Source organism: Poecile atricapillus, chromosome Z (genome assembly GCF_030490865.1).
Source record: "Poecile atricapillus isolate bPoeAtr1 chromosome Z, bPoeAtr1.hap1, whole genome shotgun sequence".
Lineage (NCBI taxonomy): Eukaryota > Metazoa > Chordata > Aves > Passeriformes > Paridae > Poecile > Poecile atricapillus.
The window spans coordinates 77,842,813-77,869,889 of NC_081289.1; the positions used below are offsets into that span (position 1 = coordinate 77,842,813).

The window sequence follows — 27,077 nt, forward strand, 5'->3', positions numbered from 1 at the left end:
ACAGAGGTCGAGGTGTGGTGAAAAGAAGAGCAGAGTTTATTTTTCCTCCCAGGATTTATAGGGTTCTGACCACGGGCAGGGATTGGATGGTCAGGATAACACTTTCTCACTGCACTGGCCATGAGAGATGCCCATCACAAGACGTGTAACAGAAAGAATGTACACATATCTGTGTTTATAGTTACTGTCCTGGGAAAACTATGTTAGCAAGCTCAGAAGCTGAGTTTTCAGGGTGACAAATACATATTAATTTCTTAACCTCACCTGTTCCTGCTTCATATTAAAATTAGTTCCATGCCTCTTTGTGACTGCGCACTGCTCCTTGTTGGTTACTCTGGTGGTTGTCTGGGGGTCTTTGGGATGAAGTAAGCAGTCTTCCTCTTAGTTGAACTTTTTACTTTGTCTTCCTGTGTAGTGTCAGGTGTAGGTGGTCAGGCGATGCTACCTTCCCAAAAGCGCCTCCAGAGGAGACAGCATCTGGGCAGGCCATAATCGTAATCTCACACACACACACACACACACACACACACACACACACACACACACACACACACACTCAGACCTGCCACAGATAGCAATTGCTGACAGAGAGGCAGAAGGGTCTCTGTATGGAGTTCCAGTGGGGTTTATTCCAACCATGCATCAAAGGAGTGCAGGAAAAAAGACAGGGAGTAATGGAGGGTCCAGGAATATACGGGGACTTGAAGGGGTGGATCCGAGGGTCAGGGTCCAATAAGAACAGGGGAAAGTGGTGCAGAGGCAGGGTCAGGGAGAGATCCAATGGGATTACAGGGGAAGAGGACTGCACCAAACTGGGGCCAACAGGGGGACAGGGAAGGGAGAACTTTCTAAGGAAGAGACCTACAAGGTAAAAAGGGGAGGGACAGCCAACAGGCTAACTGGGTATATGAACTGGGGTACAACAAAATGGAGGTGCAAAGCACTATGGGAAAAGTCCTTATAGTTTTAAAATGAGGAAAACCTTACACCCTGGAGACCTCCTTCCACACCATCATAGCTTTTGGCTCTGGGGCCTTCACATCCTTGTGCATATTCTTTTTAGTCTTTTGACCATCTTTTGGACTTTGATACTATTTTTCTCAGTTTAAGGATCTAAAGCATCCCCTTGTGATGCTTTTGTCTTTGCATCTAGTTTGCACATTCTAGCTATTTATCATATCTTGTAGTCTTGTCCTCTTCTTGCTCTTGTGGGAGCAGTAAGCATTTTATACAGTTTTGTCAGCCCCTCCCTTCTTTTAGTCAAAGCATTTTTTCATGCTTGATTCTTAATTTCTCTGTTTCAAGACCTTGGAGAAGATTTGAAGCTTTAGAGCAAAAATGTGAAAGAGCCATGAAGAATAGAAGTTTGTCGTTTAAGCAGAGATATGTTTTAAGCAAGCAGAAATATGCCTCATGTAAGCAAATAAATATGTTAAGCAAGACAGTAGAAAACTTTAAAGTTTAACAATAGAACTTGTTATAAAGTTAGTTAGAAATTAAAGACGTAGCACTGTAAGTTTCTGTAGTATTATATGATTGGATGAAAAAAGATGCATTGCAGTAGAATCTTGTAAGATGAAGCAATTAATGATTGGATTATGAAGATGCTAGCGAGCTTTGTACAAGTTGCTGATTGTCTAAGACATTTATAAAAGGCCTTGTAACTAGAATTAAGATGGCTTTTGATGTGATGGCATTCAATGTAGCAACCTTACTGTCTCACCCTTCCATGAGACTGATTTTGCAATGAAACACCTTTTACAGGGTCTCTTAGTTGACCCCATCTACTCTATATCCCAATAAGACCACACCTGTAAGAAGGAAGAAAATGATAAAGATTCTCTTTCCCACTCTGTAGCCAAGGAATCTAAGAAATATATGCTAAATTCAATGAGTAATTATTTGTTTTCCAGGAATTGGTTTGCCAGGAATTTCTCACTTTTATTAACCATAAAGTCCAAATACAGACTCCAGGTAAATTAGTCAGAATAACTGTTGGGGGTTAGGTGTCCTTCTTTTAGTTCTGGCTTACTGGTGGAATTTTTACCCATTAGCTGTGGGGAAAACCTGACTTGGTGGGTACTTGAGAAACACAAAGAGTTTGGCTGAGCCCAGGGGGAAAGGGGACAGGAAAAGGGGAGGGCGGGGATAGTTTGGCCAGCTTCTTCAGCTTCAGAGAAGGACACTTTGGGGAAGAGAGCTGTTGCTGCGGAGAGAAGGGAATTTGGCCATCACCCAGATGGAGCTGCTGCTTCTTCTTCTCCTGCTTCCCTCTTTGTTGATGGCCTTGCATCCTCTGTCCTGCTGGGATGTGTGGCAGTGCCAGCCACCACTGCGGAGCTGCTGATACACCTCAGCCACCAGCCCAGGATCTCTGCTCATCCCTGCTGTTCCAGCTGAGTGTTCCTCAGAGCCCTGTGGGAGCACCGGGACTGTCCGCCTGAGGGGGTTTGTGAAGCAAAGCCTCTCCTCCATCTTTTTCCATCTCGGCCGAGAAGGCTGTCATGGGGTCCCTGGTTCTGTTTTGTTGTTAACTTTGTAGTTGTTGTTGTTTGTTTGTATTGTTAAACATACTAGTAAAGAACTGTTATTCTGATCCCCAGATCTTTGCCTGAGAGCCTTTGATTTCAGAATTATAATAATTACGAGGGAGGGAGTCTACATTTTCATTCCAGGGGAGGCTCCTGCCCTCCCTAGCAGACACCTGTCTTCCAAAACCGAGACAAAAATATACCTTTTTTCAGTTTTCTCGGTTGCTGTGGTTAGACCAAGTAACCTAAAGCATTGGCAGGAAGACCCCTTGCCACAAGTATAGTGTAGAAATAAACAGGAAAGGATGGATTAAGGACTAGCAGTTAGTTCCCAGAAGATCAGGAACAGTTTGGGAGCTGCATGCCCACCACACCTACATCACCTTAAGGGATACTGCTATCACAGGTGTTGGATGAAAAACTGTCTAAGCACCTGAGATGAAAAGGTGAAAGTGGTGTGTCTTGGTTTGAAAGACAGGTGTCTGCTAGGGCGGCCAGGAGCCTCCCTTGGAATGAAAAATGTAGACCCCCTCCCTCCAAATTATTATGATTTTGAAATTAAGGGGCTTTCAGGTAAAGATCTAGGGACAGGAAGAACAGTTCTTGACTGGTATGTACAACAAGGCAAACAAACAACGCTAACTACAGTGTTAACAGCAAAACAGAAGCAGGGACCTCGTGACAGCCCTCTCAGCTGAGACGGGAAAGGATGGAAGAGAGGCTTTGCTTCACAAAGCCCCTGCAGGCCATTCATCCCGGTACCCCAGCAGGGCTCTTAGGAACACATAGCTGGAACAGCAGGAATGAGCAGAGATCCCAGGCCGGTGGCTGAGGTGTATCAGTAGCTCCGCGGTGGTGGCTGGCACCGCCGCACATCCTGGCAGGACAGGGGGTGCAAGGCCCACAGAAGAAGCAGCAGCTCCATCTGGGTTATGGCAAATTCCTTCCCCCAAGCAACAACAGCACCGAGTGTGTCCTGCTCTGCAGCTGAAGAAATCAGCCAGCCCCCACCTGCCCCCGCCCTCCCTTTTTACCTGCCCCCCTTCCCCCTTGGGCCGCGCCAAACCTTTGTCTTCTCAAACACCCAATAAGTATGAACAGTCAGGTTTCCCTGCAGCTAGTTAATGGGGAAAACACTATAGGTGAGAAGGAACAAAAGGAAGGACACCTAACCAGACACCTAACCCCCAGTACAGTCACATAGCTGGGTGCATATCAGAAAGTGAAAATTGTGTCTTCCTATACTGCAAGGAGATCTTGCTAGCAGTAGTGCTCCAGGAGAGCTGCAGCTGAAACATACACTAATTTATTGCAGATATACTGAAAATATTAATAATTTCTAAGAGCTTCTCAAAAATAAGTCAGTATAGACTGCTTTAATGTTACCCCTGCTGCATGTAATACCAGGAGACTAGTGAAAAAAGATATATTTACATAAAGCAGATTTCACTTTCAGAATTGTCTGTTCTTTAACTTGGAACTGGTAAGTATCCACTAGTAGGAAAAACACTATTGCATTGTCCAAGTGGTAAAAATTGTGATTCAAAAGTTGCAGTGTCTTGTAGGAAAAAGGAAAGATATGGAACAATAATGCCTAAAGTGATCAGACCTGTACATTGAGATATGTTCTTTACAAATTAGTTTTAAAAGGGGAAGAAGTAATTTTTAGAAAAAAAATTTCATTGAAAACCATATAGCACAGTTTTAAGAATTTTTCTTTCCTAAAAATTAACAACCTTTTCTGTTGTTAATTTTTAAACCAATTTTTGGCCCAAACACTGAAATGTAATATCCATTATTTACCTTGAGGTGTTTGTAACTGACATTAAATTCTACCAGTACCATAGAAAACTGGGGAAGACTCATGCTGCCACACACAAGAGAAGCACGTTTCTTTTGAAGTTTCAGTATCCTTTAAACACAGCCAAGGGCAGCTCCTCATTCTTAGCCACAGAGTACTGTGGAAAAGTCAATGTAACCATAACTCTACTATGGGGGTGACTAAACAGTCCAATGGACCATCCACTTTTCAACCACCTGCTTCCTCATCTCTAGTAGGGCACAGGGCCAGTATTCGTGTGTTCCTCATGACTCACAGAGATGACAAAGGAGGTCTTCAAAAGAGCCTTTTCTGGATGGAGCAGCACAAAGAAGGACATGTGGGAAATAAGGGCCATGGAACATGAAGAAAAATGTCCCTTCTTTTCTCAACTCCTGTCTTCTCTTTGTAATAAATGGAATTGATTTGTGCTAACTAAACTGTAACTTTTATTAAAGCTATTACTAGAAGCAGTCAAAAGAATCAGTGTTCTGAGACAGACGCACGCTTTACAGATGTTACATGTTAAAACTGAGGTACAGGATGTAGCTTGGAAGATAAGCGATATCCCAAGATGAAAACAGCCTTGATAGGGACAAAATTAGAACCACTTTAGGCATTGGGCCTAAAAATCAGTAAATATAAGTCTAATTAGTAGACTTACATAACACAACGCTTAGTACAAACAGGCAAACCTGTAAGGTTATCCAAAGGACAACAAGGAAGAGGAGAAGCCTTCACCAAAAGACCACCAAAAGAAGACTGAAGACCCCCCTAACAACAAGTGAAGCATGTGCAGTGAAGAATAGTGAGGTAAAATAAAAAAAAATGGAAATAGGAGGAAACTTACGGGAAACATTAATGAACATGTATAAGCATACAGTATATAAGTTTAGCTTGAAGTGCTTTGTTTTGTACATGAGGTGTGGTAACAAGTCCTTCCCATACCCCGGTTGGTTTTGCTTATGCTTTCACCATATTAATTACTGGCAAATGATATATATAAATTTTAATTTTTTACTAAATTGTATTATTTTACTAAACTGTATTCTTTTATACCAAATTACTATACGATTTACTAAATTCTATTAATTTTAAATTAAACTGTTAATTAACTCAAAGGACCTAGTTGTCAAAATTCTAATTTCATTTATAACATCCTTTTTGCCTATTCATTAGAAGTTTCCTTGTAATTCAGTTCCTGGGATGATTTTTGTGAGGATTGTTACACTGTGTTTAATGGAAAATCCCATCCCACCGAGGTGGATCGTTCGTAATTCAGGTTCTGTTTTAAGCTATTTAAGATGAATTGGGAAGAGATTTTCTAGGCAACGGGTTTCAATTTTTCTGAGAAAAATGGAACAAGGAGGAGGCAACAGTGACTGTAACTGCTGCAGGCTGGGGGTAAAGGAAGGGCCATTGACAACAGGTGCTGAGATGCTCCAAAATCCAGGAGAACTGGGAATCAGCAAGTTCTCACTATAATGATGGAATCCCTTTGTGTGAAGTTCCCTGGAAGAACTCCCCAGAGGAGTTGCTGCTAGAAGCCAGCAGGATCTGCTCATTTTCTTGGGTGTATTTCCAGGTCGCAGGCTGTGATGGCCCCTGCTCCCACAAAGCCCTTGCCCCTGGAGGCTGCAGGGTAAAAGGTTACACAGAGCTAGAATAATCATCTTTGTAATCTATTTTTCACTAAATACTGATAGGGTTAAGGACACAATGCCCAGGATTCATCTTTTAAGTCAGCTCTCACTCAGGCCTGCTGCTCAAGCCTCAGCACATCAGACACTGAATTTAGAGAACCTTTTGATAAAGACTGTCACCCCTTTACTTTTAACCCAATACTTCTAATCCTGATAAATTCAAATTCTTTCTGTACATTCTGGCAAACAGACCATCTAAAATCTTCACAGTTTCGCAGTGTTTAAATTTTATCCACTGAGAGAAACTCAGTCACTTTCACTTGAATTCTGGCCCTCCTGTTGTGTCAGGAATAAGGTACTGGGGATAGAGCCAAAAAGACAAATGTTCCAGTTGAGCATATTTTGAAAGCAGAGCAAGGAAGAAATTAAGTGTCTCTACTGTAGAAGTTTCAAGCTTGTGAGAAATGTTTCCAGGAACTGGACAAAGGATGGGAGAATAGACAGATAGTACCAGAGGCAAGAGAACCAGAAAAATAAACCAAACAACAGCTTTAATAAGAATGTGTGCGTAACAAGATTAATATTTGTGGTAAATTTGAAGCAAAGGAGCCGCTAGAAGTCCTTTTCTGAGGACAATGACAGCAATACCTCAGCCTAGGGGAAGGTAAGTACATTAACCAGAGCTCATCAGTGACATGCTATTTTCTAAGGGTCTCCAAGATCTCTCCTTTCTCTTCTTCTAGATATTTAGATGTTTTGTTAGAGGCTAGGGAGGATGTTTCTTAGTGCACCAGCCCTCAGGAGTTCTTGCCCTGACTCAAGAAGGCAGGTACACAAGGAGCTGCTCCGCTCAGTCTACAGATTCAGTTCCTTGGCTTCTATTTGGTCTGCTAATTGGGAAACTCTTCCCTCCTAGGAGCAGTGCCATCCCTGTGATGGCTAATTAAATGTGATTTAATTAGCATCCAAAGCAGAGCCCTCACATAAAACTCTCACAAATCTCTGCTGCAGCTCAGCTTCCATCCCACCAAGGCAGCACCTCAGTTGCAGGTTCTCATCTTGGCAGTGTGAAAGTGACAGATGGGAAATTTCCTCCCAGGCACAAAGAGCACACAAAAACTGAGGGCAAGACCAAAGGGACAGGGCCAAGAAAGGAAGCAAGATCCAGAGTGCATTTCTTTTGAGATCCTGAATGCACCTCCAGAAGACACTACAGCTCAGGTGGCAGAAGCTGACAGAGAGAGGGAGGCAGCTTACACAAGCAGAGGCTCTGTGAGGGCCTCAGCCGATGTAGATCCTGTGGAAGTCATTGGCCCCAAAGGCAGCGTTGCACTTGGGGCACTTGCGCTGCCGGGTGTCATAGCGTGTCTTCACGCACTCGAAACAGAAGACATGGAAGCACTTGGTGAGCACCGCGTCCTTCTTACGCATGTTGCAGCACGGGCACGTCAGGCGGGCCTGAAACACACACACAAACAGAGCTGTGAGAGGCCCTGCAGCCCAGCTGCTGTGCTCAGAGATGTCTCAAGGTGAAGGTGCTTCCATTTCTTGTGGGGGCCAAAGAATTGGCCAGCAAAAGAATGCTGAACCTCCCCTGGAGAGCTTATCCTTAGGTAAGGCACCTTCTGTTGTAGTGAGAAAAGTGTTCCTCCCAGAGACCTTTGCAGGTTACATATTAATCTGTTGTATCCCAGTATCCCATAGGTTTTTTCCCCCATCACCCTACCCTGTTACTTGTATCCCAGTTTCCCCTGCCCCTACTTTTCCCTATATAAACCACAGTTTTTCCCTTGTTGAGATAGAGCTGCTGTCACTGGCTCCCTTAGCAGAGGGCCCTTTTCTTAATAAAGGCCTATACTCTGTGGAACGCCACATAGTGCTCTGACTCCCTCTCTGTGTCGCCAGAGAGCTGCCGCTAAGCCTGAGCAGAACATCACCTGCCGGGCTAGGAACGTGCCTGTGCCCCTTTCTTAAGGTGCTTTGTTGTGACGTGCCTCAGGGAGGTCAACAGTTAGCTTCAGATAAGCATTGTGAAAGGAGAGGCATGGCTGTGGGCAATGTGAGTGGGTTTTGACCCCCTGTGTTGGGGGATGGGTATGTGAGCCCTGGATGGAGCTGTCCTGCCCCAGGCCCCTTGTGGGGGGTGGCCCAGGAGTTCTGATTTGGTTTGAGTCCCTGGGGGTTTCTCCCTTGCTGTGTTTCTAGTGGTCCCTGACCCTGATCTCCACCCTCAAAGGTGGAGATCCTCAAGAGTTCTGTCCCTCAAAAACCCCTGCTCAGCCTCTGTTCGGGGCTCTCTGTTCCAGATCTGAGTTTGTTCCCCTGCTGAATAAATGGTTTCATGAACAGTAGCCCATCTTGTTGATGTTCCATGCTGGTCCCCAGAATCCTGCAGCTTCCCTGGACGAGATCCTGAGGTTGCGGACTGCAACAGTGCTTCTTCAGGGAGGTTGCGGCATCCCTACCTACCATCTTTCCCACTGTGGCAATTTCTCAGAAGGATAATGTTTTTTCTTCAGTGCCAAAGTACAGATAAGAGATGTCAGATACTGAAAGTCTGCCCACACACCTTCTGCCTAAAGAGAAAAGGGAACCTGATAGACACAGATACTCACCTTGTAATCCTTGATTTCCTCCATCAGGATCTCATCACAGTTGGGAACCATGTCAGGCTTCTTTGTGGTCTCCAGCTTTCTGCGCAACCTAGAAATATCTTCCTGCATAAAAACAGGAGACCAAATGAAGGAGCAGTACATTTTCTGTCACAGCTTCTTAGGGATCAAAGAAAATGTCACCTGGTTAAGTAATGCCACCCATAGTTTCATCCCCTATAATCCAAGCAACAACATGATCATCTGCTGCCACAAGTATTGTCAGTTACCAGCAGAAAAAATCTGAAAGAGCCACGACCTGGTGAAGCCAAAGATAAAGTGAAACTGGACACGAAGAGCAGTTAAGCTGAAACCCTCTGCAAGCTCAGTGTTCAAGGAGAAGGACAATAAAGCAGACAGACCCTGAAGGATTGTGCATAGGATATATACCTCAGCCCTTTTGAAGTTGAACATCTCTTTCTCTCTAGTTACTCTGTTTTCCACAATCTCCTCCTGAAAATCATGTAACTTCTTCTGAGCTAGCTCTAGCTGGGCCTTCAGATCATCTGCAAGCTGCGCTGCATCCATGGCCTGAGAAAGAAAACCAGTATAGAAGGACCAAGCACAGAAGAACAGCTCTCATGATTCCTAGTCCCTTGTTATTACTTTATTCTTAACATGTTCTAATCATTTAGCTTCAAGATTCCTTTGGTCAAGAGCCAAACCTTGGCATACTGCAAAGCACATCACCTAGAAAACCACTAATGATCATCCAGTTCTCTCCTAAATGTATTTTCAGCCTTCCAGCTTCCATGTTTTCTCTATTAAATTGTTTAGAGGCAGTTCTATAGCTGAACTAGACAGAACTGTGAGATACCCATTTCTAACAATCTTCTCTCTTCACTAGTTCTCTGCTAACTTGATAACCAAGTGCCCTTAATACCATGAATTGTCGTATTAAGCACAGGTGACTGCTGAATTCTCCCCAGCTTCTCTTCACAGTGATATTCCTGCTTTCCTTTCTCCCTATTTTAATGTAATTTCTGTATTTCTGCTAAAACTTAGCAACAAAGGCAGCATCAACCATAAGACTTAGTCTTTACTGGTAACAAACCTACTTTTTTGATCTTAGGCATTTGTTAGAAGTGCTCCCATTCCCCAGCTCTATTTTCCTTTTGCTTACTTCATCTTTCCCACAGAAGATTTGACCCCAGTTAACTTCACCTGGCTTCTATCTCTTTCTTCACTACAGGTTTCACAGAAACATGTATGTCCTGCTTCTCCTTATCAAAGGAAAACATTAGCATGTAGTACTTTAATCATAGCTCTCTGCAGGACTCCTCAGCCTTCTGATATACTCATCCAAAACCAGGGAATACCAGGTTCTGTAATGCCAGTGAGAGCTCAGAGCCTTCTATGCCTCCCACAAGGCAGCAGCTCCACCTCACAACCCAAGAGGAAACAAAGGCATTGCTCACCTTGCGTTTGTTCATTTCCAGGGCCTGTGTTCGCAGACCCAACTCCTTCTCTCCTGTTCCAATACTGCTCTGCAGTAAGTGTTCCTTCTCCTCCAGCTTACGTACAACCTGCAGCTGGGCATCCACCTTGGAAAGGGAGACAGAAGGAACAAAGGCAATGAATGCATGCTCTGGTTGGGTCTTCAGAGCTGTCACTCAAGCTGCTACTCTCCCCTAAAACCACCCCTGCTTCCCCATCACCAAGGAGCACACCTTCAGCTTGCCTTTTCCTCCCTGAACAGCTGTGCCTATATCCAGAGAGCCATACCTAGATCTCTCTGGTCAACACTTAAAAACCTATCAGTCAAATATTTGCAATAAAGATGTCTTAATTTTTGGACAGTGGCTTAAAGACTTGCTGCAAGGCAGTGAAAAATTGCACAGTGGTTCAAAGGATGACAGGATACAGAGTCATAGAATGGCCTGGATTGGAAGGGATCTTAAAGATCATCTAGTCCCAGTCTCCCTGGGATGTCTTCCCCTAGGCCACATTTGTCAAAGCCTGCCCTTGAACACTTCAGGGATGTTCAAGGGCAGGCTTTGACAAATGCCTGGGATTTGTCAAATGGGGTATGGGGCATCCACAACTTCTTAGGGCAACTTCTAGCAGTCCTTCTAGTGAAGCACCATACTCTCAGTAAAGAATTTATTCCTAATATCTAATCTAAGCCTGCCCTCTTTCAGTTTAAAACCACTGCCTCTTGTCCTGTCATCATATGCTCATATAAAAAGTTCCTCCCCCTCCTTATTTCAAGCCCACTTCAAATACTGGATGCCTGCAATGAAGTCTCCCCTGAGACTTGTCTTCTCCATGCTGAACAAGCCCAGCTCTCTCAGCCTGCTCTTGTAGCAGCAGTGCTCATTTCTTCTCATCATCTTTACAGGCTCCTCTGGACTCCCTCCAGAGGTCCATGTGTCTTTCCTGTGCTGAGGCCCCCAGAGCTGCATGCAACCCTGCAGCTAGGGTCTCATGAGGGCAGAGTAGAGGGGCAGAATCCCCTCCCTCAGCCTGTTTCCCACTCTGCTTTGGATGCAGCCCAGGACGCAGTTGGCTTTCTGGGCTCCCAGCATGAGCTGCTGGGTCATGTCCAGCACATCCATCCACCAGAATCCTTTTCTGTCCCAATGTTCTCAGTGACTTCTCCTCCCAGTCTGTGCCCATGTCTGAGGCAGTTCAGACTGAACCATGGAGTTTCCAACTCCTCCTGCTTGTTACCAATATATACAGGTAAAGGTAGAATATACAGGTAGAAGTAGCATTACAACAGGAAAAGGACTTCCCACTTTTCCTCACCCATCTGTTCTCCATAGCAGTGAACCCGTAGGACATTTTAGTGCTCATACAGCAGTCTCAGCTTCTTACAAAGACAGCCCCCTTTGAAGCCTGCTATGCTCCTAGGCCGGTGAGAGGAACATTCCACCCTGGACTCATTTTGGTGAGGATAGTTAATTCTCTTCAGAGCATCTCACATGCTGCTCTGTTTTGTATTTTGGAGCAAAACACTGTCAGTAACACAGCACTGTTTTAGTTTTTGCTGAGCAGAACTTACACAGCATCAAGACCTTCTGTGTCTCATGCTGCTCACCAGCAGGTAGGCTGAGGGTGCCCAAGAAGTTGGGATGCCACACAACCAGGACAGCTGATCCAGCTGACCCAAGGGGTGTTCTGTACCCTACAATGCTGTGCTCAGCAGTAACAGCTGGGGGAAAGGAGGAAATGGAAGGATGTTCAGAGCTGCAGTGTTTACTAAATAATAATAAGGCATGATAAAGCCCTGCCTTCCTGGAGATGACTGAACTCCTGCCTGCCACAGGAAGTAATAAATTCATTTTTTGTTTCGCTTGTATAGACATCTTTGTTTTAACTGTTAATACTTTTATTTTATCTCACCTGTTTTCTCAGTTTGTCCTCTCTGATTCTTTCACCTTCCCCTCAGCAGGGGAGCAAGCAAATGCTTGTGTGCAGCTTCCTTAAACAGATAATCCACAACACTTCCACCTTCCCCACCAGCTCTCTTGTCTTCTCTCCTTTTTCCATATTACCTGTGTTTTCAGTGTCAGAACTTGGTCTGCCAGCTCCTCCTTTTCCTCTTTCAGCAGCTTATGGATCTGGTTGGACTTGATACGTTCTGACATCAGCTTAAAGTTGGCATCATCCTTCTCCCTCAGCTGCTGCATCAGGCGGATGTTCTGCTCTTGCATGTCTTCAAAGGCTTGGCCTGTCACATCCATTTCCGACAGCAGGGCCTCCTCCTCCTGCAAAAGAATCACAGGCGCTGGCCAAACTGTGACCTGGACCCCCTACAGTGAGCCTGAACATTATATTCAGAGACACCAAACCTAGCGAAGATGAAGGAAGATTCTTGGTGTCAGGGAACACCATCATCCCAACAACCACAAAAACATACTCCCTACAAGTCTGTGCCACAGCAGAGATACTCTGGATTTGAAAGTGCAGAGAAAAGATGGTCACCTGTCACTTGTCTGGCAGAATCAGTTTTGACACAGTCGTTGGCAGAGCTGGGAAGAAACCAACTCCCAATTCCCAGCAGCTGAACAGCTGTCAGATACACCAGGCCAAAAACTCTACATGCGCACAGCTTGACAGCTCCCAGATAACAGGCTGCCAAGCCTCTTAAACTCACTTTGACCACTTCAGCATTGACAATGTAGAGCATGTCTCTTCTGCAATAACAAGAATCTGAATTCTCAAAATGTACACATCAATTCATTGGCTTGCCTCTACCCTGCTGTTTCATTGGATTAAGCCTTTTTTAGCAGAAGGTGTGTACCAGTTCCATGCAAACATATTCACTAGATGAACTGATAAGATAATAACTCTTAAAACAAAACTCTAATCTCTTCCCCCAATGGCTGATTAAGCCAATTCTCCTCTGTGTGCTTCACCAAGGCCACATGTTTAATTGTTTATTTAATGCTAATTGTTATTAAACATTTCCTACCATGGCCTGCCTGTAATACCCCAGAGCTGAGGGTTGAGGGAGTTAATTTTTTGGTGGTTCTTTTGCTTGTTTTCTTTCCTTTTGTAAACAAGGACCAAACTCCCATCTCCGGCCAGATATAAATATACATCCAGATATAAATGATGATACATATATGTGGAGGCCAAAGAACCGGCCAACAGGGAGCCTGCTACACTCCCTTGGAGAACTCATCCATAATCCACAGACCCTGTTGTTACAGAGAGCAAAATTTCTCCCCCAGAGACTATGTTAACCCCTGGTTCACCATTGGTTCTTCCCTTTACTCTCTGCCCCTGTGCCTGCATCCCATTGGTTACTGGTACCTCCCCGCCCCTTGCCTTCCCTATATCTACCCTGGTTTTTCCCCAGTTCAGAGAGCTTCTGTGCTGGTTCCCTTCACAGAGGATCCTGCTCTAACAAAGGGTGATTTCCCTGTGGAATCACTAGCCAGAGCTCCAGTCCTTTCTTCCCTGTGTTGCCTGGGAGAAGCTTCTGCCGAGCCAGACACCTGCTGGGCCAGGAGAGGGACGTGCCTGTGTCTCTGAGAGCTGTCCTTAGGACGCTTATTCAGAAAGGTCACAGCACTCCTGCCATCCCAGCTGCTGTGGCACATATATACATATACAAATGATGACAAATATAAACATCCAGATATAAATTCCTTCTCTTCCTGGAGGCAACCTGAAGGCAGCTCCCTCACAGTTGCTCCACCCAAAAGAGAACTTATCAGAAACTTCTCACCTGCTTAGCCATAGCAAGTTTCTTCTGTAAATATTCAATCTGTTCCTCCACTGCTCGGATCTTGCGGAGGGCATCCTCATCAGCCATCTTTTTACTCTCCTTTTTTTCCTTGTCTTCCAATTCTTTTACCCTCTGCCTCAGTTCTTCGAGCTACAAGAACCAACCAGAAATGACATACACATAAGGATGTGCCCTGAGCATTGTTAAGAGCCTATTTTCCCCAAAAATCTCTGAAACACTCAGGACTGCCTTCAAAGCATGGCAAAAAAAAAACCCACGTCATTTTGACAGAGTATTACAGGCAGATGTGCCACTGAGATGGGCTGTAAGCCCAAGATCTTGACTTCCACACCTTTGAAAATTTCACAGCATCTTTTATCAGAGTAGGAACATCAGTCTCCTGCAATTGTACATGTATGGATATGTGGACAGAGAGCAACTGCTCCTTTAAGGATATCTGGTCAAGGATCTGTTTCCACACAAGAAGACGATAGGAAAAAGAGGAGGTAAAATAAAACATACAGAGACACAAACTTGGCAGAAAAATGGTAAGGGAGGCAGTGATGAGAATGAAACCTGGTCAGTCACATTAAATGATGAAAACACATAGGACTGTGAAAATGCTTATTCCATCAAGTGTGGAATATCTGAGTGTGGGAGAAAGAGAAAACCAGAAACAAAATACAGAGACACAAACCTGACAACAAAAACACAAAGAGAGGAAGAAAACCTCTCTAGTCACAACAGCTGATAGGATTCCAAGAAACCACAGGAACCACTTCCAGGAAGATCAGCTTGGACTTTGTAACTGATGACACTGTAAAGCAGGAATGGCTCCTGAACTGGGAGGGCTGTGGGAATCAAGAGCTGTTCAAATCCAGGGAAATGGAGATCAAGGATGAACAAACTGGGGTTCAACAGAGAAGGGTACAAAAGGAGCCAGTCCCATGGAACATATGGGCAGTCAGTACACATTTGTCTGGCTCAGCCTTGCACATGATCATCACAACCTGTCCTGTTCTTTCTTCTTTTTATTACAAATTTTCTTAAGTATCCCCACGTAACCTATCTTCTTTACCCCATGTATGTGTGCTACACAGAGTAAGTGCTGCCTATAGGTGAGACCTGCTTGTGAAGAAGGTAAAAGGGGCTTGGAACCACAGGGGTCCCAAACAGAGGGACATGCTGGTACTTACGGGATCTGCAAATGGGTCTGTGCTTATGAACTAGAGATTGGTGTGTGTGTGTGTGTGTGCCTGCACTAGCAACTACTCCCTGTTTATTCCAGACCATTCCAATCTCTAAGTGACAAAGCTGAGAAGACAAACAATCCTCAGTCCTGAGGAGAGAAACAACACAGTTCTGCTGCAGAGTATGTGAAAAGAAGCTTAACACATTAAAAAGAAAAAAGAAGAGTAATTAGAAATACCTCAGCTTTTGCCTTCTTCTCAGCTGCCATCAGCTGCACTTTGTCCCTCTGCTCTTTGGGGGCAGAGCGGTACATATCTAGCAACAGTTTCATCTCCTTCTGGCTCTCCTGGGCCTTCCTGGAGAAAGGGAGACAGACCACTGTGAGAACACAGCAGCAAAGCCACACAGCCAGCCACAATATTGCCTGGCAATATTCTCTCCATCACCCACATGGATATGGAGTCATCCTTTGCTCATCTTATGCTGGTAACATAAAACAGCAGCTGAGTACAGGCTGGAAAAGAAATATGTTCAGGCACATGGGTTGAAATGAGGTGGAGATGAAATATATATACTAACAAAAAGCTACAACCTATCCACCTCTGCTTTGAGAACCATCAGGGAGTGGGAACACTCCTGTGTGAACTTCTATGCTATTGTTATGACAGCAACAAATAAATGTTACTTGACCATGAAGTATCTGGTTTGGTAATTCATGCTCTAGGCTATTGTAGGAAAAACACTTCTACATTGACCACATCACAATCAGATACAGAAGGTGTCAAGTCACTCTCTTGGCTCCAAACTTCAATGACGCTGATCCCGTAAAAGCAAGAACATGCAAACACCCCAGGCTTGGGCACTGCTCCCACAGGAAAGGGAGAGACAACAACTCTTACTTGAGCTCAGCCTTCAGCTGCTTGATCACTTCAGCCTCCTTCTTTCTTCCCTCTTCATGCTTCCCTTTCTCCTTCTCTTTCAATTCTCTCTCCTTCTCTGATTCCTTCTGCTTCTGCTTTTCCCGCTCTCGTTCCTTTTCCTTCTCTTTCTCTTTTTCTCGTTCTCTCTCTTTCTCCTTCTCTCGTTCCCTCTCCCTTTCTCGTCTCTCCCGCTCCCGTTCCTCTTCGTCTCGCCTGGCCTTCATTTCATGAACATCTTCAGAAGCAGCCTTGGGAACAGACACTTGGGCAGAAGGATCATCAGGCTCCTGCTTGATCTCTGCAAGTTCCTCCTTTGTGTCTTCAGTGCTGGACTGGGTCTGGAGGAGAGCACTGCCACTGCGAGAGCGGATCTGGCATGGAACAGCAAGAGAGATGACCAAGAAAACAAACGTTTAAGTTCTTAGCCAGGAGTCTTCTTTACCCCCTTCTCCCTTGTCTTCCCAGACGTATGCTTCCATGCCCCTTTTCATGGAACACTACACAGCTACAAAGGAAGAGCATTCATTTGGTCAAAGGAAGCAGTGAAGTGCAGAGCTCCACAGAAAATTTCACTGCATCCTGCACACTGTATCAGAAAGATAAATACATGGGATCTGTTGATACAGCATTGATACAGCATTCCCCCTTCTCCTAAGCACTTCCCCTCTTTTCTGGCATTCCTGCTGTGTTACCTTGCTCAGGTCAGACTGGGCCTCTCTCAGTTTGCGCTTGTATCTCAACACCTCTCCCTTCAGCTGGTGGTTGTGATTCTGGAGGCTGCTGATGAGGTGACGCATCTCACGATTAATTGGGCCTGCAAAAACAGAAATACCTCTGTAACAAACCACACTTCTGTCCACCTTCTTGAGGACTTTCATGGAAATGAAGAACAAGCTAAATGACGATGACAAAGAACAAAGTAAGATTCTTACCATTCTGCCGCACAACAGAGCAACACAAAACACTTGCAGAAAAAAATTATGCCAGTTTTATATGCAACCATTAGTCCTTGCAAATTAACAGTCCTAAGTTTCCACTTAACATTATTTTTCTGCCCATGATCCCATGGGAAATGTGTCATGTTACAAAAGAAATCTGATTTAAATGCTACTATAGAAGTAATTTGCTTCCTCTGATACAATTTAAGAATTACTGCTTTGCTACCTAGATTGTCCTTACAGACCTGGAAATGAATCTGCCCTCACAAGTAATCTTTAATAATGCAAAATATCCTGTCATAAACCAAAATTTTATTTATTTATATGTTTATACCAAAGCGTATTTATTATGCAGCATCAAGAAGGTAGTCAGATAACATGGAACTGGCCTCCCAATAAAACAAGTGAAGAGCTTTATTTTTTGAGATGAAAAGATCTGCCAGAAAAAGTATTTAACAGTAACAAAGAATCAAGCCAGGTGTTCTAGTACACTGTAGCCCCTAATGGGCATTGGTGGGCAACAGCCCACCAATTTAGGCACAGTAGAACAACACCATACCTGCTTGCTCATTGGCAGCAAGTGTCTGTTCAAACTCTATCCTCAACATCTCATACTCTTTGCGGACTTGTGCCAGGGTGTCCTCCAGCTGAATCACCTCAGTGCGTAGCTTCTTGTGAAGGCTGACCTCATCCCTCTGAGAAACAAAAAGGAAGCAGAACTTGGTGCTTTGAACCTCGAGTATCTCTCACCTCATCAATATAAGGTACCACAAGAGCATGAATTATTGCCAGAAACATAAATTTCCTGAGCACCCGCAGAGGCACACAGATCCAGCAGTGACGGTCAGTGGCACAACAGAGTTCCCAGGCTGACGAAGCAGAGGTGTTACCTCAATCAGTTCAACCTGGCGCTGGTGTGTGGCACGGGTGCTGTGGAGCAGTGTGCGGGCCTCATCAAGGTGCACCTTCAGCTGGAGACTCTCGTTATACAAAACAGAAAACTGGGACTGCATGCAGCGATATTCCGGGGTCTCCTTCACAGCCTCTTCCACTGCTCGTCGCAGCTCAACCTAGTTGTGACACAAGAAAAGGCCACAAAAAGGAACATTATCCCCTTGCCTTTGGTTTCTGTCTCAAGACAGGAGAACAGTGAATCATGCTGCCACAAGACAAAAGGAGAACTTCAATAGCACTGCTGTGAAGTAGATCCAAGTGATATGCTTCCGTACTGATTTTAAAGTCTGTGGTCTCTGCATGCACTAGGCTGCTTCTTTTGCGCAACCATATCGTGGAAGTTTTTGACTCTTGGTCCTGAAATAGCTTCACTCAAACATATGAACTTAGAAAACATAAAAAATTGTAATCATCCAGATCAATAAAGACGGACACACAGAAAAGTATGAGAGAACAAAGAAAATGCATATGCAAGTAGGTGTTGTTAGCCTTCTACCAGTAAGACATAATGACTGACAGCAAGAGAAATGAAAAAAATCCCCAGAGGTACAGAACTGAATTCCTAGAAAAAGCTTAGCAATTGTGACTAGCGGTGGCGAACATACAGAACATGCATTCAGCTTAGAGGTAATTAGGGGAAAAAAGTTGTAAGCTAAAGAACGTTTCTCTCTAAACAAACTCATGTGGATAAACAGAATTCAGAGCTGCCTCAAGACAGTTTCAGATCTCTGAAATTTAGGCTCTCCAGACAGACATTTCTTATAACTGGCACTGACCACTAAGATGACATTTGGATTACTCTCTCCATCATACACTTCTCTACTACAGAGTCACAGCTTCTTGCATTTAAAACATCACCACCTTTAAAGCATCACAAACTCATAGGTTGTTTCCTACCTATCCATCCACCACACTGGGAAAGACAAATTCACTGACTCTTTCAAGAGCTTCTCTCCCCACATAAGTTCCCTGATTGTTTCTGTTCCCTGGCTCCACTTGCACAGGCCGTGGGCAAGGTGGAAGAGGGATCACTGCTTGTAAAGAGGTGAAAACAGTTTTAACCAGACATGGTCAAAACAGGCTGAAAGATCAGAACGGGGCACGGGCAGGAAACCATTACAATTTCCAATGGTGGCCACACGGGGTCACCAACACACTGAACAGCAAGTGGAGGCACAGACTCGCTGAATTGTACCTGGAGCAGTTTAACACAGCTAAAGAGCAGGCTCAGAACAGGCACTGATGACGAGCTTTTCTGCAGATACAGCACTGCAAAGCTGAGGGCAGCTCAGAACACCTTCATCCTCACATAGCTACAGATGTCTCACCTTGAGCTTTTCATTTTGTGTTGTTACTTCCTCAAGATCCTGACGTAGTTCCTCCAATTCATTAAGGCGATTCCCAGCAAGCTCTTTATTCTCTTCCAGCTCTGCATTCATCTCCTCAAACTGTTGGGATAAACTGCTTGTAAATCCCACTGTTAATGTTTCTCCTGAGTGTCCTAATGAATTATCTGTTCATGCAGTAACAGCAATTACGGACTGAGCAGTCAGGTAAAGTGACCAAGTCAAACAGAGTCTATTTCCACCAGGTGTTTCACAAGCAGGAAACTCATACACAGACAAACTGGCTTGCCCAGAGTCGCCCAGCTTTCTGGCACAGCATCTAAAATTATCTAACTTAAGTATCTAGATTCTGCTCAAATTGTGGCCCTTGTTCTCCTTGACTTTATTCTTCCCCTTGCCCACAACCAAGCTGACCTTACCTTGCGGGCATTAATGGTGATTGTTCCCCCATAGAGGCTGCTTCCAGCTCCATACACCTTGTAGCCTTTGGAATTTACCTGCAAAAAATGCAAGAGATTTCTTCGTGACCCAATGAAATACTGACAAGAGTGATGCAGCAGATCCAAGACCAAAGAAGATACACTGCAGGTTCTCAGCTCTCCCAGCCAAGTCCTAGAGAGGATGTCACACACCCATCCAACACCAGCCCCACCTCCCAGGTTTCCTGGCCAGCAAGGCAGAGCTTACTCGTTCCAGGACGTCAGCCAGGTGGCGGTTGAGCCTCTGCTCCCTCTTGCGGATCTTGTCAATATCCCACTGAAGGTCATCAATCATGGTCTCCAGGACAGACACGCGGGATTCTGCTGTCTCCACCCTCTCTTGCAGCTTGGAGAACTGCAATCAAAGGAGTGCTTCAGCCAACATGTTACATAGAATCAAGTTTCCCTGAGGCTGCTCAGGAGTCATTTTTCTCTTATCCACCACGCGCTTTTCATCTTTTGCTGTGGTGACAGACTATTCCACGAACTGTCCTTAATTTTACACTGCCCAAATCCCAAGACAGCAAGAAAAATATGACAATACTGAAAATTAAGGAAGAGCAGGAAGCTCCTAATATCTGGCAGAATACAGAGACAGCCACCTCAGCTTATTCAAAGACTTTTTAGATTTTAATATTTTCAATTCCTATTTCCATCTACTCTACAGAGCACCTAAGTGCTGAGGTCTAACACTGAGCAAGACCAGCATTAACACAATTTTTAAATGAACTGAAATCTCTCAAACAAATCCTGCTAATAATGTGAATCCCTTATTAAGTAGGATCATCTTGTAACTGTCAAACAACACAGAGAAACCAAGGAATTCAGACTGACAGGGATGCCAGCTAGACTGTTCCAGGTGTCTACACAGCCCCTTTAGCATCACTTGCCCCCCGTTCCTCTGCTCTCCCCTTTTCTTTTGAAGTTAAATCCATTCAACTCACTGACTTGCTTATTTCCTTTCCTTTAGTCATGTAACAAGCAAAACATTCTGATTTATACAGAAATCCTGTGTACACCTCTCTAAAACATTACTTTCATAACTTTTGAGCCATGCTGCTCCTGTGCCTCTCCAAGGAAATAAGCTGCTTTCCAAACTATGGTAACAAAAAATTACGCTACCAAGCAGAACCCCAGAGCAGATTTCTTTCTCTCTTGTTTTTATACCTCCTGAGACATGACTCTGTGCTTCTCCTGAAGAACATCAACCAGCTCCTGCAGCCGTCCATTCTCATGTGACAGGTAGGAATTCAGCTCCACTACTGCTTCTTCCATCAGTGAAATATCTGAAAGGTATACAAAGAAAAAGAAATTAATGGAAATCAAGGAACACTGATTTTAATTCCTGAACAGCAGAGAGAGAAATAAGAAAACATAAAAGAAGATTTCTGGTTTTAACATCAGTTTACCCTACCTCTCCCACAAGTGCTTCCTGAGGGCCTGGTCTCCATCTAGAGAGAGCTCTGACTTGCACTCCCTAAGCAAAATGCTCTGCAGTTTCACAGTGCTGCACACTCCTAGCATGGGGACCATCCCCTCACACCAGGGATTACTTCAGCTTTGTCTGTACCAGCAACCCAGAGCATGCCCTTGGAATCCAGGGACACCTGAATGCTGTCCAAATTCATGCATAAAACTCTACAACAGGGGATACCAAGTGACAACCACATCACCACAGTGACAAGGGAAACTAGAGCACCTGAGGACAGGCTCACACGGCAACAATGTCAAAGCTACTACAGTTTGTGACTGCTAGCCAGGCACAGCAACACCTCCCTACAGCAACACAAGACGGAGCACACAGAAGGCACACCAAGCATGAGCTGATATTCCATCCAAAGTTTTGTTCAAAAGATTAAAATGCTAACATTAAGCTAATGAAGTTTTTTCAATAGTCATCAGAGTGTAAAGAATCTGCTACATTAATTTTTAGAAGCTGGTCATTTGGCTTTCTCTGCAGAACTCTGCTACATTCAAAACTGACAGCTACACTAAGCACAGCATGCTATTAGATGGGCACCATTTTTCTCAGGAGTCAGTGGAAACTGAGCCGTTGGTTATTCCTACACGTTCTACTAAACTGCAAAGGAGAAGGAGTCCACCATCAGTTTGCAATGCTGATTTCACTTCTTTACTTGTAAGCCTTTTATGTAGTGGCTGAGGGCAGCTGGCTGATAAGGTTCAGCTGTGCCCTCTGACTTCTCAGGCACATGAACACAGTACCGGCAGAAACAGCTGCTTCTTAGCCCAGCATGCTGAGCAGAGCCCAACATGCTCAGCATTCAAGTACAGAGGTAGCTACAATACACTTCTGGCACATGGTCCTTTAGTAGAGGTTTTGGTAACAAGAGTTTGGAAAGCCAAACAGATTCATTCTGGAAAACAAATGCACATGAGAAGGACTAGACCTTAATGTCTACAATGCAGGATCAGGTCCAAGGAGGGGGAGGGGGGCAGATAAGCATTCTTGAATACCTGCTACCTTGGTCGTACCTCCACTATTCAGCTTGTGAGACAGCACATCCACCTTCTCCTGCAGCTTGTCATACATTGTCACAATCTGTGCAACAGCTCGGCGGGAGGACTCCACACGCTCCTGCAGCTGAGATTCTATCTCCTCACTGGTACTGCTGGCTAGAGTGGCCAGGAAGGAGAATGCTGGCTCCAGACCTTCCCCTGGTAACATAAAGAGATGAAAAGAAGTACATGTGTTCTAGAAGGTAGCACATCACTGATCTTTACAACCACAATAAAAGTCTCCATCAGCCTTTTGAAATGGACCTCAGCATTGTCCACAGCAGAAATCCATCTTTCCCACTGTCCCCAGACAGGTGCCTCACCTCGTTCTCTCTCATCTTTGCGCTCCTGATTACTGTCAGAGTCTGGTTCAGGTTCTGGCACCACCAGTGCTTTTCTTTCAGACAAGAAGTCTCCAAGACCTTGGTCCAGGTCAAAGCGTTTAAGGATGATGCGGATATTTTCATCAAACTGAATGATGGGACAGGCAATGCAAGAGAAAGAGTGGATGTGAACAAAGGAAGTACAGTGGTACAGCAGAGACAAGAAAACAGTGTATATTAAGGAACAAAAGCTGTTACCAACCTGATTCCAGTATCGGTTGATGATCAGCAGAGAGGCATCATCGGTGGCCTGCCGACACTCCAGCTTCTCAATGTGCTCCCGCAGCTCATCTTCGATGGCCTGGCGCTGGTCAAGCATCTCTGCAAGCTTCCGGTTCTTGGTCTGCAGGGTCCGGATGTCCAGCTCCTCCTGGGCACAGGCACACGGGACACAGGCCAGGTCACAGAAGGGCTCATACTGACCCCAGAGACATTTTTGCCTCCAGATGAAAAATAGCAAAAGGTGGAGAGGGGGTATGCAAGGAAAACATACCGTTGATGAAACACCACCAAGTTTAATGGTCTCCACTGTGGTGCCTGAATCTTCGACCCCTGCCTTTTTCTCTGGAGGTGCAGAAGGGCCAGGCTCTCCAGCTGCCCGTTTATTGCCAATTCCAGACATAGTGGCTGAAGTGTACAGACTCTCACCTTCTCCAAGTTCTTCCTGAACATTAAAGAACACTATTAAAAGAAATGCCAAATACACATCCACGTGGTCAATTTGTTTGGGGTTTTTAACGTGCTGACCCATCACGGTAACAAGATGCCCAGAACAGAGCAGATCATGGAAGTCAAAAGATTTTGAAAAATATCTGTTGGGAGGAATGGATTAAAAGTGGAAGACTGGTAAGGAGGACTGTAAATCACTCAAGTGACCTTGCAGCTGGGAATAACCCTTGATAAGCCAGTGATCCTCTGGCATTGGCTGAGTTTAAGGGTGCCCACATAGGGCATATATAAGGTCTCATACTGCACCTCTGCCCAAGTGTTGCTTTGGGGATCCCACAAGTAGCAAGGTAATGGAAACAAATCTACTCCTTGTGTTCTAACTGGGAGTTTGTGCCAGCCTGTACTGACTCACACATGCTGGTCCAACATTAAGCTGTAAAAGACACTAGCCTGATCAGTACTGCAAACATAAAGCTGATGGGGAAAATATCCCTTGGTCTGTAACGCTAAAATGGAAATACTGTACCTTATCACCCTCTTTGCAAAAAAATCTTCACCCAGGTTCAGTGGTTCAGTCACTGCTCTTCTGCATTAACAAAAATGAACCAGGTTAGACTTTAGCAGACAAATGAAACGGTATGTTTGTGGCACCAGTTCACTGCAAAACAACCAAACTGTTCTTATTCAATCTACACACAAAGCCAGTCCAAGCTGAGGGAATAAATGAGTCCTATACCTAGAAAGCTCACAAATCCTACGGAACTGAAAAGCAACTCAAGGCTTGTAAAGACCCATTCCAAGAGTTTTCCTGTGTACCAGGAGAGATGCAGACACGTTTGAAGAGAACCCATTCCTAACTCAATGCGGTCTGAAAAGCTCCGGACTAATAGAGAATCACAAACCAGCTGGGGCTGCAAGGGAGGACTGGAGTTCACCTGCCCTGTGCTCCTGCACAAGGCAAACCAAAGGAGGCTGCCAAGGGCCCTGTCCAGGCAGCCTGAGCATCTCCATGAACAGAAACTCAGCCATGGCTCTGGGCAGCCTCTCCAGTACTCCATCACCCTCAACATTAAAACAGGCTTTTCTCATGTCTGAACAGTATTTCCTGTAGTTCCCTAAAATATTATTTAGCAAAATTACAAGTGTAACCTCAAAGGCTTTCCAACACAAATGGAGTGGCTGGGGATGAAAAATTGAACCAATTACATCTTCACTAGACACAAGCTGCATTCTTCTGCCACAGTCACTGATGCTGAGCCAGCCTCTAGATTAAATGAAACCAGAAGTGAACGAAGTACAGACCATATCAGTAAAACCTGACTTGTTCCATCTAAGCCTATAACAGCATTTACAGTCAAACTAGGGGTTATGAACTGAACCTTCCAGTTCTTATCTCTTTTAATTGAGCAGTTCTGCTGAAAGCCACAAGGCCATTGCATTCTGAAGATGAAGCTCATACACTGCTTTGTCAAACCTCAGCATTTCGCAAGCATCTCAGCTTGGAATTGCCCTTCACCAGATGCAAAACAGTATAAAGATTATTTCTAAGTGAGTTACTGAAACAGCACATATGGGATCCTGTGAAGTATCGTTTAAGAAAAAACATTAAATTACATCTCAAATTAAAAAAACAAAGACAACTGCCACAGAACCATTTTATTTCTCTCAGCAGCAGCACTGACTTTAGCTGGAATTCCAGGAACATTGGAAGGGAACAGCTGTCACTAGAAACATCTCATGTATCCCATGTCACTCCAGCCACCACTGTCCACTGCCTTTCACACTTCTTGTCCACGGACAAAATACCCCTTCCACTGCCTCCTGGCACCACCCTCCTCAGCCCCAGCTCCCCTCTCACCACCTCCTCACACACTGTACACCAGACCCCAGCTCACTAACTTTCTATGACCACAGACCCTCTCTTTCACATAATCATTTAGAATGGGAAAAACCTCTGAGATTGAATCCAGCCTATGAACCAACGCGTTTTGTCAGCCACTCCATGGCACTGAATGCCACATCCAGCCAGGGACAGGGACTCCACCACCTCCCTGGGCAGCCCCTTCTAGTGGCTGACAATCCTTTCTGCTGCTCACACATGGAAGAGGTAGAGAGCTCTAAGCATGAATGTACATTTCTTTGAATGTCAGATTTATTTCCTTTTTGACACAGAACAGCTGATTTACTCTGCTAACGAACAAAGTTTTACTTACCCTTAATTTGCTTAAAGATGGACTTCTGATGACAAGTCCTATAGATTGAAACTGAAATTTGACTTTTTCTCACTTACTACCATTTTACAACTAAATCTAAAACCTTTACTACATCTGCCACCACTAGATGTTCCTTCTACAGTACATAAACTACACTACACACATATAAACCTGTATTTACGAACAGACACAGAACTACAGAAATAAAAGCACTGTGCAAACTTCAAAGCTGCTATTTGAGTTTATATTCCCCAGCACGAACTCCAGACAAACAACGTTACATCCACAAGCCTAATGGGGGCTTTTCCATGCCTTCAGGTCAGGTTCAGCAAGAATATCTTAGGCATGGAAGGAGAAAGGGGAAAACTGCCAACCCCTGCTCTACCTGGCCCTAGCAAGGCACGGTTGGGTTGCTGTGTACTGTTCTGGACTCCTCAGTACAAAGAAAAGGAGCTGCTGGAGAGGGTCCAGTGGCAGCCACACAGATGATGAGGGCTCTGGAGCATGTCTTATAAGGAAAGACTGTGATATCTAGGCCTGGTTAGTCTAGAGAAGACTGAGGGAATCTCATTAATACACACAGGTATCTCCAAGGTGAGTGCCAAGAGGGTGGTCCAGATTCTTTCAGTGCTACCCAGCATTGAATGAAGAATGAGGACTGGTGGCCATAAACTAAAACACAACAAGTTCCACCTAAACATGAGGGAGAACTTCTTTTCATTTATGGTGGCAGAGCACTGGAACAGCTGTCCATGGACGCCACAGACTCCCCCCCCCGGAAATATCTCAAATCCACCTGGATCTGTTCCTCTGTCACCTGATCCAGATGACTCCGTCTTGGCACGGGGGTTGCACTGGGTGATCTCAACCCAAATCAAACAGAATCAAGCTATTCTGTGATTCAGCTTCCCACGCCAGCCGTTCCCACACCTCCTCCGCTCTCCCACATCCCGCGAGGGTCCTGCCCCTGCCCCGTCATCTTCCCACAGCGCCAGGCGGACACGCCGTGGGCCTGTCCCTCCCTTCCTGGGTGTGCACTGTCTCCAGCCCCCCGCGACCCCTCCTTCCTCCGCACGCCCCCACCCCGGCTCGCCCCGGCCTCGGCACCCCTCACAGACCCGCCGCGACCGCCTCGCCGCCGCCGTCGCGCCCCGTCCCACCGGCAATGGCCTCCGCCGGCCGCCCCTTCCGGTCACCCTTTCGCCCTCACCCATCATGGAGGCGCCGCTTTCCCCTCGCACCCACAGCAAAGATGGCGGCCCGGGCGGAGTCGCTCCCGCCCACACGCGGCTCCGGCGGAGCAGCCGCCTCCCTGCCCGCCTCCGGAGCCGGGTCTCGGCCGGACGGGGCGGAAAGCGCGTTGGAGTTGCCGAACGTGGGCGAAATGTTCTGTGCCAGCCGCGGTGTGGCAACAGGGCCGGGGCCTTCGGTACTAGAGAGGCCACACCCTTGCTCCTCTCCAGTAGCGAGCATGTTTTGCTTTCGTCAGTGCTGTTTGTAGATTAACTCTGTGAATTGTTGTGCAGATACAACACAGTAGACGACGGAAAAATACATCTGTATTAATAGCTGAAATATTTTTGTGAAGAATACTTGAGATACTTTTGTGAAGAAAGTGGGGGACGCAAGCAATCCAGTGCC

General features: G+C 45.2%; 1 protein-coding gene across 3 annotated transcripts; it reads right to left on the reverse strand.

Annotated features, from left to right (window-relative positions):
• Window positions 1-26,725, reverse strand: RNF20 (ring finger protein 20). 3 transcript variants are annotated; one of them, XM_058826058.1, is made up of 22 exons: window positions 26,555-26,666; window positions 23,750-23,809; window positions 23,048-23,218; window positions 22,757-22,924; window positions 22,495-22,642; window positions 22,148-22,330; window positions 20,822-20,940; window positions 19,863-20,009; window positions 19,595-19,672; window positions 19,158-19,277; window positions 17,766-17,945; window positions 17,435-17,570; window positions 16,630-16,751; window positions 15,917-16,308; window positions 15,256-15,373; window positions 13,827-13,976; window positions 12,145-12,357; window positions 10,063-10,188; window positions 9,035-9,175; window positions 8,609-8,710; window positions 7,251-7,451; window positions 1-407 (listed from the first exon to the last, which is right to left on the reverse strand). In XM_058826058.1, exons 3-21 carry the CDS (start codon window positions 23,174-23,176, stop codon window positions 7,275-7,277), a joined length of 2,949 nt encoding a protein of 982 aa, XP_058682041.1. In that variant the 5' UTR covers window positions 23,177-23,218; window positions 23,750-23,809; window positions 26,555-26,666; the 3' UTR covers window positions 1-407; window positions 7,251-7,274. The 3 variants fall into 3 exon arrangements, with proteins under 3 accessions (XP_058682041.1, XP_058682040.1, XP_058682039.1); XM_058826057.1 differs by lacking the exon at window positions 1-407 and having other exon boundaries at window positions 6,528-7,451; window positions 26,647-26,725; XM_058826056.1 differs by lacking the exon at window positions 1-407 and having other exon boundaries at window positions 6,528-7,451; window positions 26,555-26,665.
• Window positions 26,726-27,077: the final 352 nt, after the last annotated feature.